The sequence below is a fragment of the Eucalyptus grandis genome, chromosome 3 (genome assembly GCF_016545825.1).
Source record: "Eucalyptus grandis isolate ANBG69807.140 chromosome 3, ASM1654582v1, whole genome shotgun sequence".
Lineage (NCBI taxonomy): Eukaryota > Viridiplantae > Streptophyta > Magnoliopsida > Myrtales > Myrtaceae > Eucalyptus > Eucalyptus grandis.
The window spans coordinates 53,741,767-53,754,079 of NC_052614.1; the positions used below are offsets into that span (position 1 = coordinate 53,741,767).

The window sequence follows — 12,313 nt, forward strand, 5'->3', positions numbered from 1 at the left end:
TATCACTTGATTCAATCTAGTTTTGAATTATCTAATCTGGAGACAAATTAAATGTTCAACAAAAGTTTATAAACTACATTAAACAAATTAGAAGTTCAAAATCACATTGCACATTGAATTAAGTTAATAGATTATATTGAACAAATTAAAAAAAGTTCAAAAAACACATTGTATGTTGAGACAAAATTCAAATACTATTTATGTGATTTTCCCGTCACAAATCAAACCACGTGACACAAGGTCATAAACTACACAGCGTTTCATTTTCTGTCACTGAGAAAACTCAAAACGAATTGAGTGCAGAAGCCATCAGGGCAATGGTGCTTCCTTTACTGCTATACCATGTAAGTACACTGTTACAGAATGTGAGGGCAAAAAATCATTTATTATTCACAAGCTATGAGGATTGCCCGCGGAGTAGGTCATAGCCAGACGTCAGAGACGAGGCCTCAGTTGACCCAGCATTGCCAAAACTTATCTAATCTAAGATGGTGTCAGTTCATCAGTGCAGATTTGCTTTAAGCAAATCCGAATCCGATAATGCTCTGCAGCGGTCCAGGGTAAAATGCAAATGCTATCGAGTCTGAATCCAGGCACCTCTTCTTTCTGAAGTCACACTCTTTGCCCGCTGAAGTCAGTGAGACTTGGTTGAGGCACTTCCACGTAGCTTTCCGGCTCATCCTCCTCTTCGTCGGAGGACAAGAGGGATGATCCCATCCATGTTTTGAACCCTTCATTGACACGTCTTTCCACGTCGGGAGTGACTTCCAATGGATTAGCTTCGAGCATTTCGAGACCAAGGGTTCGACTACCGTATTCTCCTCCATCGATTATTAAAGCAGCTTTCCTTCTCAGGAAAAAGGCAGTCCCTCCGTACAAAACAACGAGCCCCCAAGTTGATATTTCATAGCACCAAAACAGGGGCACTGAACAGCTGCTGCCCAATGTGAGGAGGCTTGAACCCAGAAATATCGCCAGAAGGCCAAATATGATAGCAAAGACGACATTGAGAATAGAAAGACAGCGGACACCACCTGCATATATGAACTAAGAATGTTAAAAACAGTGCACAGTGAGGAACTTTTCTTCTCTTTTAGACTTCACACACCAGGCGGAATCCATTTAAGTTGATAAAGAAGTTTTCTGAAGTCCCAGATAACAAACAGAGAAAACTTGTAGCAACACAACCACCAAAAGCAACTGCAAATGGTTGTTGAGTTCTCAATTAGCAGGAGCGGGTGGAGCAAACCGTGTCCACAACATTGAAGAAACAGCACTTACCCCTTCTCGAAGCACAGTAGTTATTCTCGACCACTTTCAAGCACCCATGCCTTGTTGGAGCAGAGTAAGCGACGGTGAACCCTGCAGAATACTCAAAACCATGAGATACTGAAAAATGATCGTGTCTTATGCGTCTTGATGATCATATTCATACAATAATCAAGATAAAATTGAGACATCTAGCAAGAAGGCACAACATTGGAGATCCCAAAAATGGAGAGCAGACTTGCAACGCACTGATTGGCCATTGAATATATAATATATAACAACCCAAATGATACAAGGGCGGAGAAAGGATCAAACTATCAATCCATAACGTGTTAGTGTGATCATCGTTTCTTTGTCAAAGCCCCTGGGCCAACAGGGTGCATTAGCAGCGATAACCAACTAGAGAAACACTTCAGGTACACGGTCCACTCGATATCTCAAAAGGACCAAAGAAGGATCGGGCAAAACCACCATGTGCAAAGTTTCAACTTCAACTTGTTCTTTCCCATATTGCTGCACAGAATGCAAGGTAGTCCTACGAGAATTCCCAACAGCATTTTCCATTTTAGCCCATTTCTTCCGATGGCCATGGACGCTCATCCACGATTTTCACTTCCAACCTACCATTCCATTTCTTCCTCAATTATTTTCCGGTCGGCTCTCTACAGTAAAGCATGTTTCGAATACTGAAAGACCTTATCCTTCCAAAGACCTCTCATAAGACAACACATGGGTTGAACCTAAAATCAAGTCTTGGGACATAACTAGGCAACCACTCAATTCACACAGCTCATTTCTTCAGCTCTCCTTCTCTTCCTCACAACCGCCAACTTTCGCAATAACTTCAAGGATAAAACCCCAGCAAGAAAGAGCTCACTCAAGCTCACCTGCAACAAGGTACACGGCGGACACCGCGAAAATGATCGCCGACGGGACGAACACGACCATCCAATAATAATCCACCGTCTCCGCGTCCGTCAGGTAGAACGCGCCCGGGAGCGCGTCGGCGTCCCCGCCCTTCTCGTCGATCGACAGGGGCAGGACCCTCCGGTCGCTGCAGAACGGCCTCTTCAGGGTACCGTCCCCGGGGAACACTATCTTCAGGCTGACGATCGTGCACGCCAGGATCAGGCCGCAGACCGCCGAGGTCACGAGCACCAGGGCGGGCCGCTGGAGCTTCAGCCACGCCTTGTCCTCGTCGCGGAGGCTCTCGTACTCGCGCTTCGGCATGAACGCCTGGCGCAGCGCGTCGCCGATTATCGCCATTTGGGGAATCTGCAGGCCCGATCGGGCGAGTCGAATTCCGATTCGAAGCAGGAAGATCGCTCCAACGTTCGAGCTTTCGAGGATCGATGGTCGGTCGGAAATGGAGAACAGGAAGGAATTTTCCTCGGAGTGGGATTCGATCGGATGATTTGGGAAGATCGGTTGCTGGGTCGGATTGAATGGGGGAGGAAGCGAGCCCTAATTTTCGAATCGCGAATTTGGGGCCCATGGGGAGAGAGCTCTGGAACAGTGCCTCCATTTTTCTTCTCTCTTTTTCTTTTCCGGAATGATGACAAAAATAGCCAACTTTCATCTAATATTAACATGATTCATAAAATTTTAATTTATTTAATATGATTAATAAAATTTTAATTTATTCAATAATAAATAAATTGAATACATATATTATATATTTGTATTAAAAAAAGTAATCTGTGTTCATAAGTCATGATCGGCACGGTAAATAACTATGTACCATCCATGTCATAAATGGAGCCTTGTGGGACATCTTTCTTTCTGTTGCCAATGTACTTAAGTCTGTTTGGCATGACTTCTACTTTAAATTTATTACGACCGACAAATTTTGTGACTTACATAATTCGATTTTCGTCATTTGTAAAACACGTTAAATTTTTTTTTTTTTTTTTTTTTTTTATCTTATTTGTCCAACGAGTTATATTCAAAGGGAATTAAAGTTTGAGTCTACTTTTCGTCACCCAATTCTTATCCAATGGGATTGGTACTCTCAAACTTTTAATGTGCAATCAAGCCACTTAGCTTAATTGATTTGCCTTGAGTAATTGATTTCAATTTGATTGACTATTGAGTGATGATGACTCAAACAGCATTTGGGTCGAAGTGAGAGGCCAATCACCCTTACTCAATCATCGAAAGAGGCTATATGTTAGCAATACTCTTTATTCTTAATACGACAAATTCTTGTCTTTTTACTTTCGATATGATTTGAATTGACATAAAAAGAAAGTTCTAAATATACTTTAAGACATTTGTCAAGCAACGGCGAAAAAAATAATGTTACGGCCCAAAGCTTTCGACCAAACGGCGTCCTTTAAAATATGCTTTTTACTAAGCTAAGTGCGTCGTCGAACCCTAGTTAATTAACTAGAAGGCGAGCAGCTTTGCACACGCACGCAGTGAATAAAATAAAATAAAATTCCCAAAAAAAAAAAGCCAAATTGATTTGTCAAAATGCCGGCCGCTGACGTGGAAGCGTCCCGTAGCGCCGGCGAATTTGTTCCGACGGAGCTCGGGGAGTCGTCCCCGTCGCCACCTCCTTGGCTCCACTCGCGCCGCCAGAATCTCTGCCGCCCGCTCGAATTTCGTCGCAGCAGCATCTCTTTTCTCCTCCTCTGCCCATCGATTCCGGCGAGCTTCGTCGTCATCCTCCCCCTTCTCTCTCTCTCTCTCTCTCTCTCTCTCTCTCCCCCATGGCGTCCCTGACCTTCTACCCCTCTCGATCCGCCGCGAAGCCCGCCGATCGCGCGCCCGACTCCGGTCCTCGCGCGGCCCTGCTCAAGCTCTCGGTCCCGCGCGACTTCAAGCTCCGGCGCGCGACGGCGGCGACTCGCGGAAGGACGGCGATCGTCAGGAGCTGCCAGGGAGCGCAGACTTTAGTTGGTGAGTTCTGTTTTCTTCTCCGGAACGCTGGATCCTCTCCGTTTGACCGCAGACTGCTCTTCTTCGCTCTTTTCGCTCGACCCCGTTTCGTGATTCGATCGGTTTTCGAGTGATGTCGATGCTTTTTGTAGATAACGGCAGTCAACGAGCGTCCGACGTGCCGCTCCTGACTTTCTCGGAGGTCAGTTTCTCTCTCTCTCGTTCGAGTGTTTTTGCTGGTGGCTTGCTGCTTGATCAAAAGGGCCGAAGTCAAAGTAGCTATTTGGGTTGATGAATTCGTTTTCGGGGTGAGTCTAGGCCGTCGAGAGGCTGCAGGCGAAGCGGCGGGGATGGAAAGGGAAGCAGCAGTATCTCGCCATGTACTCGAGCGTCTTCGGCGGCATCGTGACGGATCCGGCGGCCATGGTCATCCCCATGGACGACCACATGGTTCACAGGGGGCACGGCGTCTTCGACACCGCCGCGATAACGGATGGGTGAGTTCGCGTTTCGCCTCCGCAAACTGAAAGCGCAAACTGAAAGTTCATTCCTAGAAGAATGGCATTGTACTGTCGGCATGCGCGTCAGCGATTCGATGTCGGCGCGATTCTTTTCCACTGCTCTCCATGGTTTTTTTGATAATTCTAAGAGTCGCTCATGATGCCGATGCTTGTCGAATGCCTGGCTGTAGCAAGTTCGAGATCGAGAAATCATGTTCAAGTCGATTGACAGAGACAGTGTCTCTAATTATACAGATGCAGTAGCTGAAATTTAGTTCACAGCTGATTGTAATTCCTTACGCTTGTCGCAGACATCTCTACGAGCTCGACCAGCACCTCGATCGCATCGTAAGATCGGCATCCATGGCCAAGATCAGTCTTCCGTTCGATCGAGAAAGCATCAAGAGAATCCTCATCCGAACCGTGAGCGCTTCTAAGTGTCGAAAAGGGTCTCTGAGGTACTGGCTTTCAGCCGGCCCCGGTGATTTCCAGCTTTCTCCTTCCGGTTGTGCCGAACCCGCTTTGTACGCAATTGTGATTCAGGATCAGTCGCCATTTGATTCGAGCGGCATCAAAGTCGTTACTTCGTCGGTTCCGATAAAGCCTCCTCAGTTCGCCACCATGAAAAGCGTGAACTACCTCCCGAACGTGCTGTCGAAGATGGAAGCCGAAGAAAACGGCGCTTACGCCGCCATATGGTTAGATAACGAAGGATTCATCGCCGAAGGGCCGAACATGAACGTGGCGTTCGTCACGAAGAGAAGGAACTTGTGATGCCGCATTTCGACAAAATCCTCAGCGGGTGCACCGCGAAAAGGGTCCTGACCATTGCTGAGGCGCTGGTGAACGAGGGCAAACTTCAGGGGATCAAGCTAGGGAACGCGACGGTAGAGGAAGGAAAAGCAGCAGAAGAGATGATGCTCATCGGCAGCGGAGTTCTCGTCCGCTCCGTCGTCCAGTGGGACGAGCAGGTGATCGGCAACGGTAAGTTTAATAAGCTGCATCAACTCGTCTTAGTAGCATCGCACGCATCAAGTTCACTAGTTGCGTTTCGCATTTTCTCTTTGATAGGTAAAGAAGGTCCCGTGACTCAGTTTCTCTTGAATGCCATCATCGAGGACATGAAATCAGGACCCTCGACAGTCCGTACTCCCGTCCCGTACTGAGTGCCGAGCCGGGCTGAGCCGAGCCGAGATGACTTCTCTCGACGCCATATCGTACAATTTGAATGTACAGCTACGCACATCCGTTGGTCTTGTAAAAGGGTATGCTCATCCTCGTCGATAAAATGTTGGCCTCGAATGTATTATCACTAAGCAACTTCAAAAACGCTGTGAACCAGCGAGCGTTTCTGCCATTGCCTCTCTGTTACACCTTCTTGCGTGAATAAGCAGGCAAATATTCGAATCTACCGTGGCATCCTTTCCAGTCTTGACATCGAAACGTGCGTCTAATGAATTTGACCAGGTCGGATCTCCCCTTCTCGTCTTCTCCGTTCCATCGTCCATCGCGACGTAATTGTTGTTGATCAAAGTTGCAACTCCCTCAAATCCACAAGAAGATATGAAGTTCGTGTTTATAATCTGCTAACGAAATTGGACCTTTATCGTGCGAACTGGCCTAACATAACCCAAGCGTTGCACTTATTAAAGTCACGGACAACGTATGCATAATTTTCGAGGATCCTTGGGAAAAGCTAAAGGCAACCTCTGTCGCGAATGAGCAAGTCAACATACCGTCGGCATATCATCCTCAGTAAGTCGAATTTATCGCACAGTACATAGATCTTTTCGTATATCTCCGGTATATGGTTTCTGCAGATCACTGACCCATAATTCAAACCCTGTAACCGTGTTACTTCATTCCGAATCCATACAAAACGAGGGAACTGGACAAGCATGGAATTTCATCAAAGCTAGATAGTTTTCAGAATGATAATTCAATCAAGCATTTGGGATGATTTCCAAATATTTGAGCTCGTCTCTACTCCATATGCTAGTTGTGAACTTTTCAAGCACCGTTCGCTTGATGCACTGACCTTTACGTATGAGTACTCACTATCTCTGCTTAACCACATTGTCTGCTGCGGTTTCCTTTCGCCGCATGGACGCAAAGAACAGATTTCAATATCAGCGCAATGATTTTCCGGCAGTGCAAAAATCAATGCTTTATCCTTTCATGAGCCACCCATTTACTACGGTTTTAACAAACGATCCCATGCAATTGAATTCTTTGTTGAGCCTAGTGGTCTATAGCCTGATAATGAGTTTTCCACCAGAAATATGTACTGCTCGGGGTCTGTACACTTATGAATCGTGCATGAACTTAAGAAAAATAATTAGCCAAATTTAAATATAGAATGTTAATTATGGGGAAAAGGGGAAACTAGAAAAACCACTTCCCAATCGTTAAAACGAATAAAAAAATGAGTGAAGCTCTAGTTAGTTTCTGCCAGAGGATATCTATTGGACCTAATAAAATGCTGCATCTGCGTAATGAAAAGCCAAAAATGTGCCTCATCAGCTGTTTTCTTCGAATCACAACAAATTTTCAATCTTGGAGGTTAGATGAGCATTATCAGTAGCCAATCCCATGGTTAAAGTTGAACTTTCTTTAGAACAGGAGACTCCACTGTCTATCTGAGATTCCACTATAGTTTCTGTAGGAGGAAACTTTACCCCATTGCAGTTAGGGCGATTCTCTGGCTCACTTCCAGCTGTTGTGCAGTCATTTTGGAGTTCTGGCCGTTTTCTTGTCTCAGTTTGAAGTGCTGGACCGAACAATGTGTCTGCAGCATGGTGGAGAGGACATAATCATCCTTTAGAGTAGATTGGTAGGACACAAATAAGAGTATCTACACTTTGAGGTCAACCATAAATGGTCCTTTTGAACCAGATATTAAAATTTCCAAGTTATCTAACATTAGAGACATTGTAGAATCTTATGAGCAAAGCTTCTCAATGACGAATGATAGTCCAAAGAATATCTGTCATAATTGATAGAAATAGTGGACTTCCACAAAATGCCACATTGTAATTACTAAAGAAAGCCAACAACTGTGCCAACAATGCAGAAAGAGATCATCGGCAAGAAAATATTGAGAAAGAGAAGTAAATGACCATTAATAGTTGTCTCTATAGGACCCCTTTTGAAAGCAAATGATTATTTTCATCAAGAGTCAAATGGAGTTGAATATGCCAACACATCATCACGGCAATTTACAGAACAAGCAGCTATCGATTGCAGACTGACTAAAATACTACAGATTAGGAACAACCCCTAAAGGTTGCAAGGAAGGATATCCAGGTACTTACCTTTACTTCTATGAGTGATGAGATTGTCGAGGAAGTGCAAGAATGTTGTTAGGACAACCTTTTCCTGCTCCACATAGGCCCCCCTACGGTCTCCTCCACTATTAAATTTAGCACTAGTGGGACAGGTATGGTCATAAACTCCATTTTCAAGTCCATCTAACATGTGCATAGCATCTTTTTCCTCACACATCAATGCAAGCGTTTCAGGGGAAACTGGCTGATCATTTTGCAAAGCCTCTCCACTGGACGCACAATCAATTGTTCCTTCTCTTTCTGCTAGACTCCTACTCAAGTTGTCATCATTCATGCCTTTCTGAACAGCACTATCCTTTTGACCATGCTCTAATGCTTTAGCAAACAGAGGGAGTGAGTCTTCAATGTCTTCCTGTTCTTTCTGCTGATCTGTCTGGGCTTCCTTCTCTAGATAGAGCAATAAGCAAATTCAGATGACAGAACTATACCAAATCAAAACAACCTAGTCCAACTCATACAAAATAAGGGTGAATAACTATAAAAAAAAAAATCTGGCAAAAAAAACTAAATAAACATCAAAATGTAAAACAACAAACTATGGCATAAAGGCAGGTCCAATTCATGCAACTCTCAATAGATATTCCACAATCAAGTTAAGCAAATATTAAAAAACATAAATAATAACAATAATAATAATAATAATAGTAATATCCATCATCCTAAGTTTTGATTGCCATCTAAATGAGACAGTCGAAATATACATGTCCAAGAACATATAGAATCATCCAGAGATTTAAGCATTGGCATGTTGAAAGCCTCAAAAGCTCTGATTTAACTAGTAAAGAAAACAAAATTAAACAAATGGCAGCTGTAAAACCTCATACTTATTAATAAGTTTAAACGTGAGACGAAGTTCATAAAAACAGCCAAATTACAGTTCAATTGCATGTAAAAGTGGGAACCTGCAAATGTAGTCCTAGCTTCGGTAGAGATGGAAACCAGTAATGAGCAGAATTTCTTCATGTCCTCTGGTTGGAGCATGTTTGCCAGCGGAGATCTTCAGCGAAAATCACCAATGCTTGGTTAGATAAAAACAATCACCCTATTCCATAGCATGCTCAATTTTCGACAAACAATGTAGAACCTGTATGTGAATTTGGAAGGTCCTGGCATTGCTGCATTAGCTGGGTAAAATATAGATGTGGATGGGGAAGAAGCCACACCAGCGACATAAGCTCCAGACTTTCTTTCCTAAAGAAATTGCAAGAACTCACCATTACAGGCCAGTGAGAAGAGAGATACTCAATGCAAAGAAAGAGAGTTTGAATCTAAATTCCATCCAGGCAATTGACTGAAATGTTCTTTTTTAAGAGCTTTGTCCTCTTAAGAACTCAAGAAGCATGGAAATGTGTATGATGAGTCACTGTTTCACAAACATGAGCTTTTCAAACAGAATCGGGCATTAAGCCACTATTGCAGATGATTGTAAATTAAATGCTTATGTGTGTCTAATGTGAGTGCATGCACAGGCACATGAATTTGGCAGTCAATATCTTTTCTTCAATCTCTCTTTTGTTTCCCACCAATCTTCTTAACAAACTTAGAAATAGCTAAAATAAATTGACAAAGACAAATCCGGTGATAGAGTTGCGCCTTCTCTTTCTCCCATTGTACCCCAGGAGATGTACAGGAAGTCCCTTATGGATGAAAATGGATAAGGATTGGTTTACAGATACCATGTTTCATAGATTCCAACATCCTTGAAGCATACGCTTCTTGTATATTCCGAATAGTTCCAAACACTAGTCTAAACCCAAAAAGGAATGTATCAGAACTGCACGAAATAATCATGTGATAGTCTATAACTCATCTTTTCCGATACTAAGCACCTCTATTGCTCCATTCTTTTTCCCCACTAAGCTCCAAGGGTGACAAGGGCATCATAAGAAATGTTTATCCAATCAATAACAGGTATATGCTCCACAGTACCATCTATGTGATTTCATTAGATAGCTAAAGTAGTTCAACAAAAAAAAAAGGGAGGGGGGGGGGATTTTACTGAATGATTGAGCCTTCTCCTTTTCAAATTATCACTGAAAATGCCCACACCGTCCCTTCAACAATACACTATGGTTAAGGACCTGTCTATCAAACCCATGTTTCATAATTTCAACAGTTTTAAAACATACATATCTCACATTGTGTGTGTATGTGTGTTTAAGTGCGCATAGTTCCAAAGACTATATTTCCCAGTTAGTCTCAATTATGACACATACATCTTAGAAAAGTAAACACAATTATCCAAGCAGAAGTCACTTTGAAATATACTTGTACAGCCGAGGTTGCAAAAGAGAAAAGACCTGCTGATACCGGGCACTTGCTCGGCTGGATCTACCATTACGGGGCATACTGGAAAAATTGTCAAGTTTTATCTTCTTCATAGCTGGAGGGACCCCATATCCTGAGGAACCAACCGCTCCATTGATCGCGGCATTGGCTGCTCGTTGGATGTAGGCCATAGCATCATGGGTACCATGGAAGAGAGTCATTCTTTCTTCACTTCCTTCAAAGTTCTTGCAATCCTTGCATTTACAATTTTCAGAGCACAAAACACCAGCCTGGAAACATTCACAGTATTTCTTGAGGCACCCAGATTTCTTGCACTGACATCCTTTGTTGTGCTTTCCCACCATTTGAATTCCCCCCACATCCTGTGTTTTGTTTTCAACATGTTTATTACCCAGCAAAACTTTTAGATGAAGTAGCTATGTAATCAACACACAGAGACATAATAAAGACAGAGTATTCACAAAAAGACACATACCCCATTATCTTGTAATCCATGAGGACTGGTAGCAATCTTTGGTCTAAACGCCTCCGGATTTCTTTCTAAGATTGCTCTAACAGCAAATTTCCTTGTAGGCTCATTTTCTTCATTATTCTGACAGTTCATGCAGTTGCAACCATCACAATAAACTCCAGCTGAAAAACATTCGCAGTACCTAAAAGCTTCAAGGTCAGTTTCCTCATTGAGAATAATAATGCAGGAGACAAATGAATGCATTGCTCTCACCATCTCTTGACACTACCCAGAACTGATAAAATGAAAATCTGGCTATCCATTTGATCAATTTAATCTTTTCTGGCATGAATGCAAGGATACTCTCAGATCCAGAGACTCTACTGTTATGTATCATGACACAAATATGGATTAAACATAGTAGTGGAAAGAAACAGAGTCCTAATTGTACTATACCACTGCCAGTGATCAAAGACACCCGCACGGTGAGCCCCCACACACATAGTATTCATGTTTTCTCTCATCGTGCAGCGGAATTCTCCATGCTCGGAGAGACGAGAGAAAGGCATCACCCTAATAAAAGATGTCCAAAATATTTGGAGCAGAGTTTGTATATTCCAAAAGTCAGTATGGACAAGGATAAGCTTACAGTTTCAGACATCGAGAACTCTTGCAATTACAAAGCTTTGGCTTTGTAGGAGTAAAATATTTTGCTTCAGTAGCAATCTGTGGCCGTGAAATGGGAGATTCTGGCTTGCTGCAATGTAAGTGATTCGATTTAGTTTAGACAGATATAAAAAAAATTCTCGAACTTATGATATAATTATGTGCGAGTCTGTGTATGTGGGTGTGGGTATATATACACCCAAACAATGATGACAAAACTCAATTCCATTGTAAAGAGAAACCATTGACACCCAATATTCAAATTCTCAATCCTTTTTTTTTTTTTTTTTTTTTATAGAAATTTCTAACGGATTTGCAACACAAATAATTAGCAGCAAATGACCTCTATTTGTCCATAGAAGTACAGTGATCGTTAAAAGAAACTTTACCCAACTTCCACTGCCGGAACTGGAACCTTATGCAGAGGATGTGTCTGCTGTGTCGACGGAATCACCTGCAGCTGCGGCTGTGGCTGCGGCTGCAAATTCGAATTCAAGATCATTATCCGTGGTGGTGGAGACTGAGCTGTACTTGTGGCGGTTTCCCTTGTGGCACACAGAACTTCAACTGATACTGAACCTGCGGCGGCTGCAATGGCGACTGAAGTTGCACCGGGCGGAAAAGACGCGGCTGAATTTGCCGAGGCTGCCACTGAACCGCCTTCTCCGACTGGGATTGTCGCCGCGATTCCGATTCAGACGGCAACCGAAACTCGAGCTGCGTGCCGAACTGCGGGGGCGGCTGCGGCTGGGCCGGGGGCTCTTGATGCTCCGTCAACGCCACACTCGCCGCCGCCGACGATCTACAGATTGCCGTGAAATCCAACTGTCTCGCCGGCTTCTGTGGCGCGAAATCGGACACCGCCTCGCTCTCGTCCATCATTCCGCAATCGGCCTACGCTAGTCCAA

General features: G+C 43.5%; 4 protein-coding genes across 4 annotated transcripts; 1 reads left to right on the forward strand and 3 right to left on the reverse strand.

Annotated features, from left to right (window-relative positions):
• Nucleotides 1–175: 175 nt before the first annotated feature.
• LOC104437760 (hypothetical protein) lies at nucleotides 176–2,806 on the reverse strand. Its single transcript, XM_010050784.3, has 3 exons — nucleotides 2,157–2,806; nucleotides 1,282–1,362; nucleotides 176–1,034 (listed from the first exon to the last, which is right to left on the reverse strand). The coding sequence occupies exons 1-3, from the start codon at nucleotides 2,533–2,535 to the stop codon at nucleotides 613–615; spliced, it is 882 nt and encodes a 293-aa protein (XP_010049086.2). The 5' UTR covers nucleotides 2,536–2,806; the 3' UTR covers nucleotides 176–612.
• A 959-nt stretch (nucleotides 2,807–3,765) lies between these two features.
• LOC104437761 (D-amino-acid transaminase, chloroplastic) lies at nucleotides 3,766–6,061 on the forward strand. Its single transcript, XM_010050785.3, is given in 6 exon segments — nucleotides 3,766–4,173; nucleotides 4,305–4,354; nucleotides 4,471–4,649; nucleotides 4,964–5,409; nucleotides 5,412–5,636; nucleotides 5,724–6,061. Coding segments are annotated over 6 exon segments (1,185 nt in total). The 5' UTR covers nucleotides 3,766–3,983; the 3' UTR covers nucleotides 5,819–6,061.
• Nucleotides 6,062–6,968: 907 nt separating this feature from the next.
• Nucleotides 6,969–12,289, reverse strand: LOC104437762 (protein tesmin/TSO1-like CXC 5). The gene is made up of 8 exons (XM_010050786.3): nucleotides 11,795–12,289; nucleotides 11,389–11,496; nucleotides 10,764–10,941; nucleotides 10,300–10,650; nucleotides 9,084–9,190; nucleotides 8,902–8,996; nucleotides 7,967–8,386; nucleotides 6,969–7,440 (listed from the first exon to the last, which is right to left on the reverse strand). Exons 1-8 carry the CDS (start codon nucleotides 11,905–11,907, stop codon nucleotides 7,190–7,192), a joined length of 1,623 nt encoding a protein of 540 aa, XP_010049088.2. The 5' UTR covers nucleotides 11,908–12,289; the 3' UTR covers nucleotides 6,969–7,189.
• On the reverse strand, nucleotides 11,907–12,313 carry LOC120291221. The gene has a single exon (XM_039308290.1). The coding sequence runs from the start codon at nucleotides 12,285–12,287 to the stop codon at nucleotides 11,907–11,909; it is 381 nt and encodes a 126-aa protein (XP_039164224.1). The 5' UTR covers nucleotides 12,288–12,313.

Bases quoted from the DNA above. Each gene is read 5' to 3' on its own strand.
- LOC104437760 (XM_010050784.3), bottom strand. From the start codon at position 2,535: ATGGCGATAATCGGCGACGCGCTGCGCCAGGCGTTCATGCCGAAGCGC. The intron at 1,363-2,156 runs GTGAGCTTGAGT...AGTATTCTGCAG, and splicing joins CGCCGTGTACCTTGTTGCAG to GGTTCACCGTCGCTTACTCT. The intron at 1,035-1,281 runs GTAAGTGCTGTT...TCATATATGCAG, and splicing joins CTACTGTGCTTCGAGAAGGG to GTGGTGTCCGCTGTCTTTCT.
- LOC104437762 (XM_010050786.3), bottom strand. From the start codon at position 11,907: ATGATCTTGAATTCGAATTTGCAGCCGCAGCCACAGCCGCAGCTGCAG. The intron at 10,942-11,388 runs GTAAGCTTATCC...TGAAGCTTTTAG, and splicing joins AGTTCTCGATGTCTGAAACT to GTACTGCGAATGTTTTTCAG. The intron at 10,651-10,763 runs GTATGTGTCTTT...AACAAAACACAG, and splicing joins ATGGATTACAAGATAATGGG to GATGTGGGGGGAATTCAAAT.
- LOC120291221 (XM_039308290.1), bottom strand. From the start codon at position 12,287: ATGATGGACGAGAGCGAGGCGGTGTCCGATTTCGCGCCACAGAAGCCG.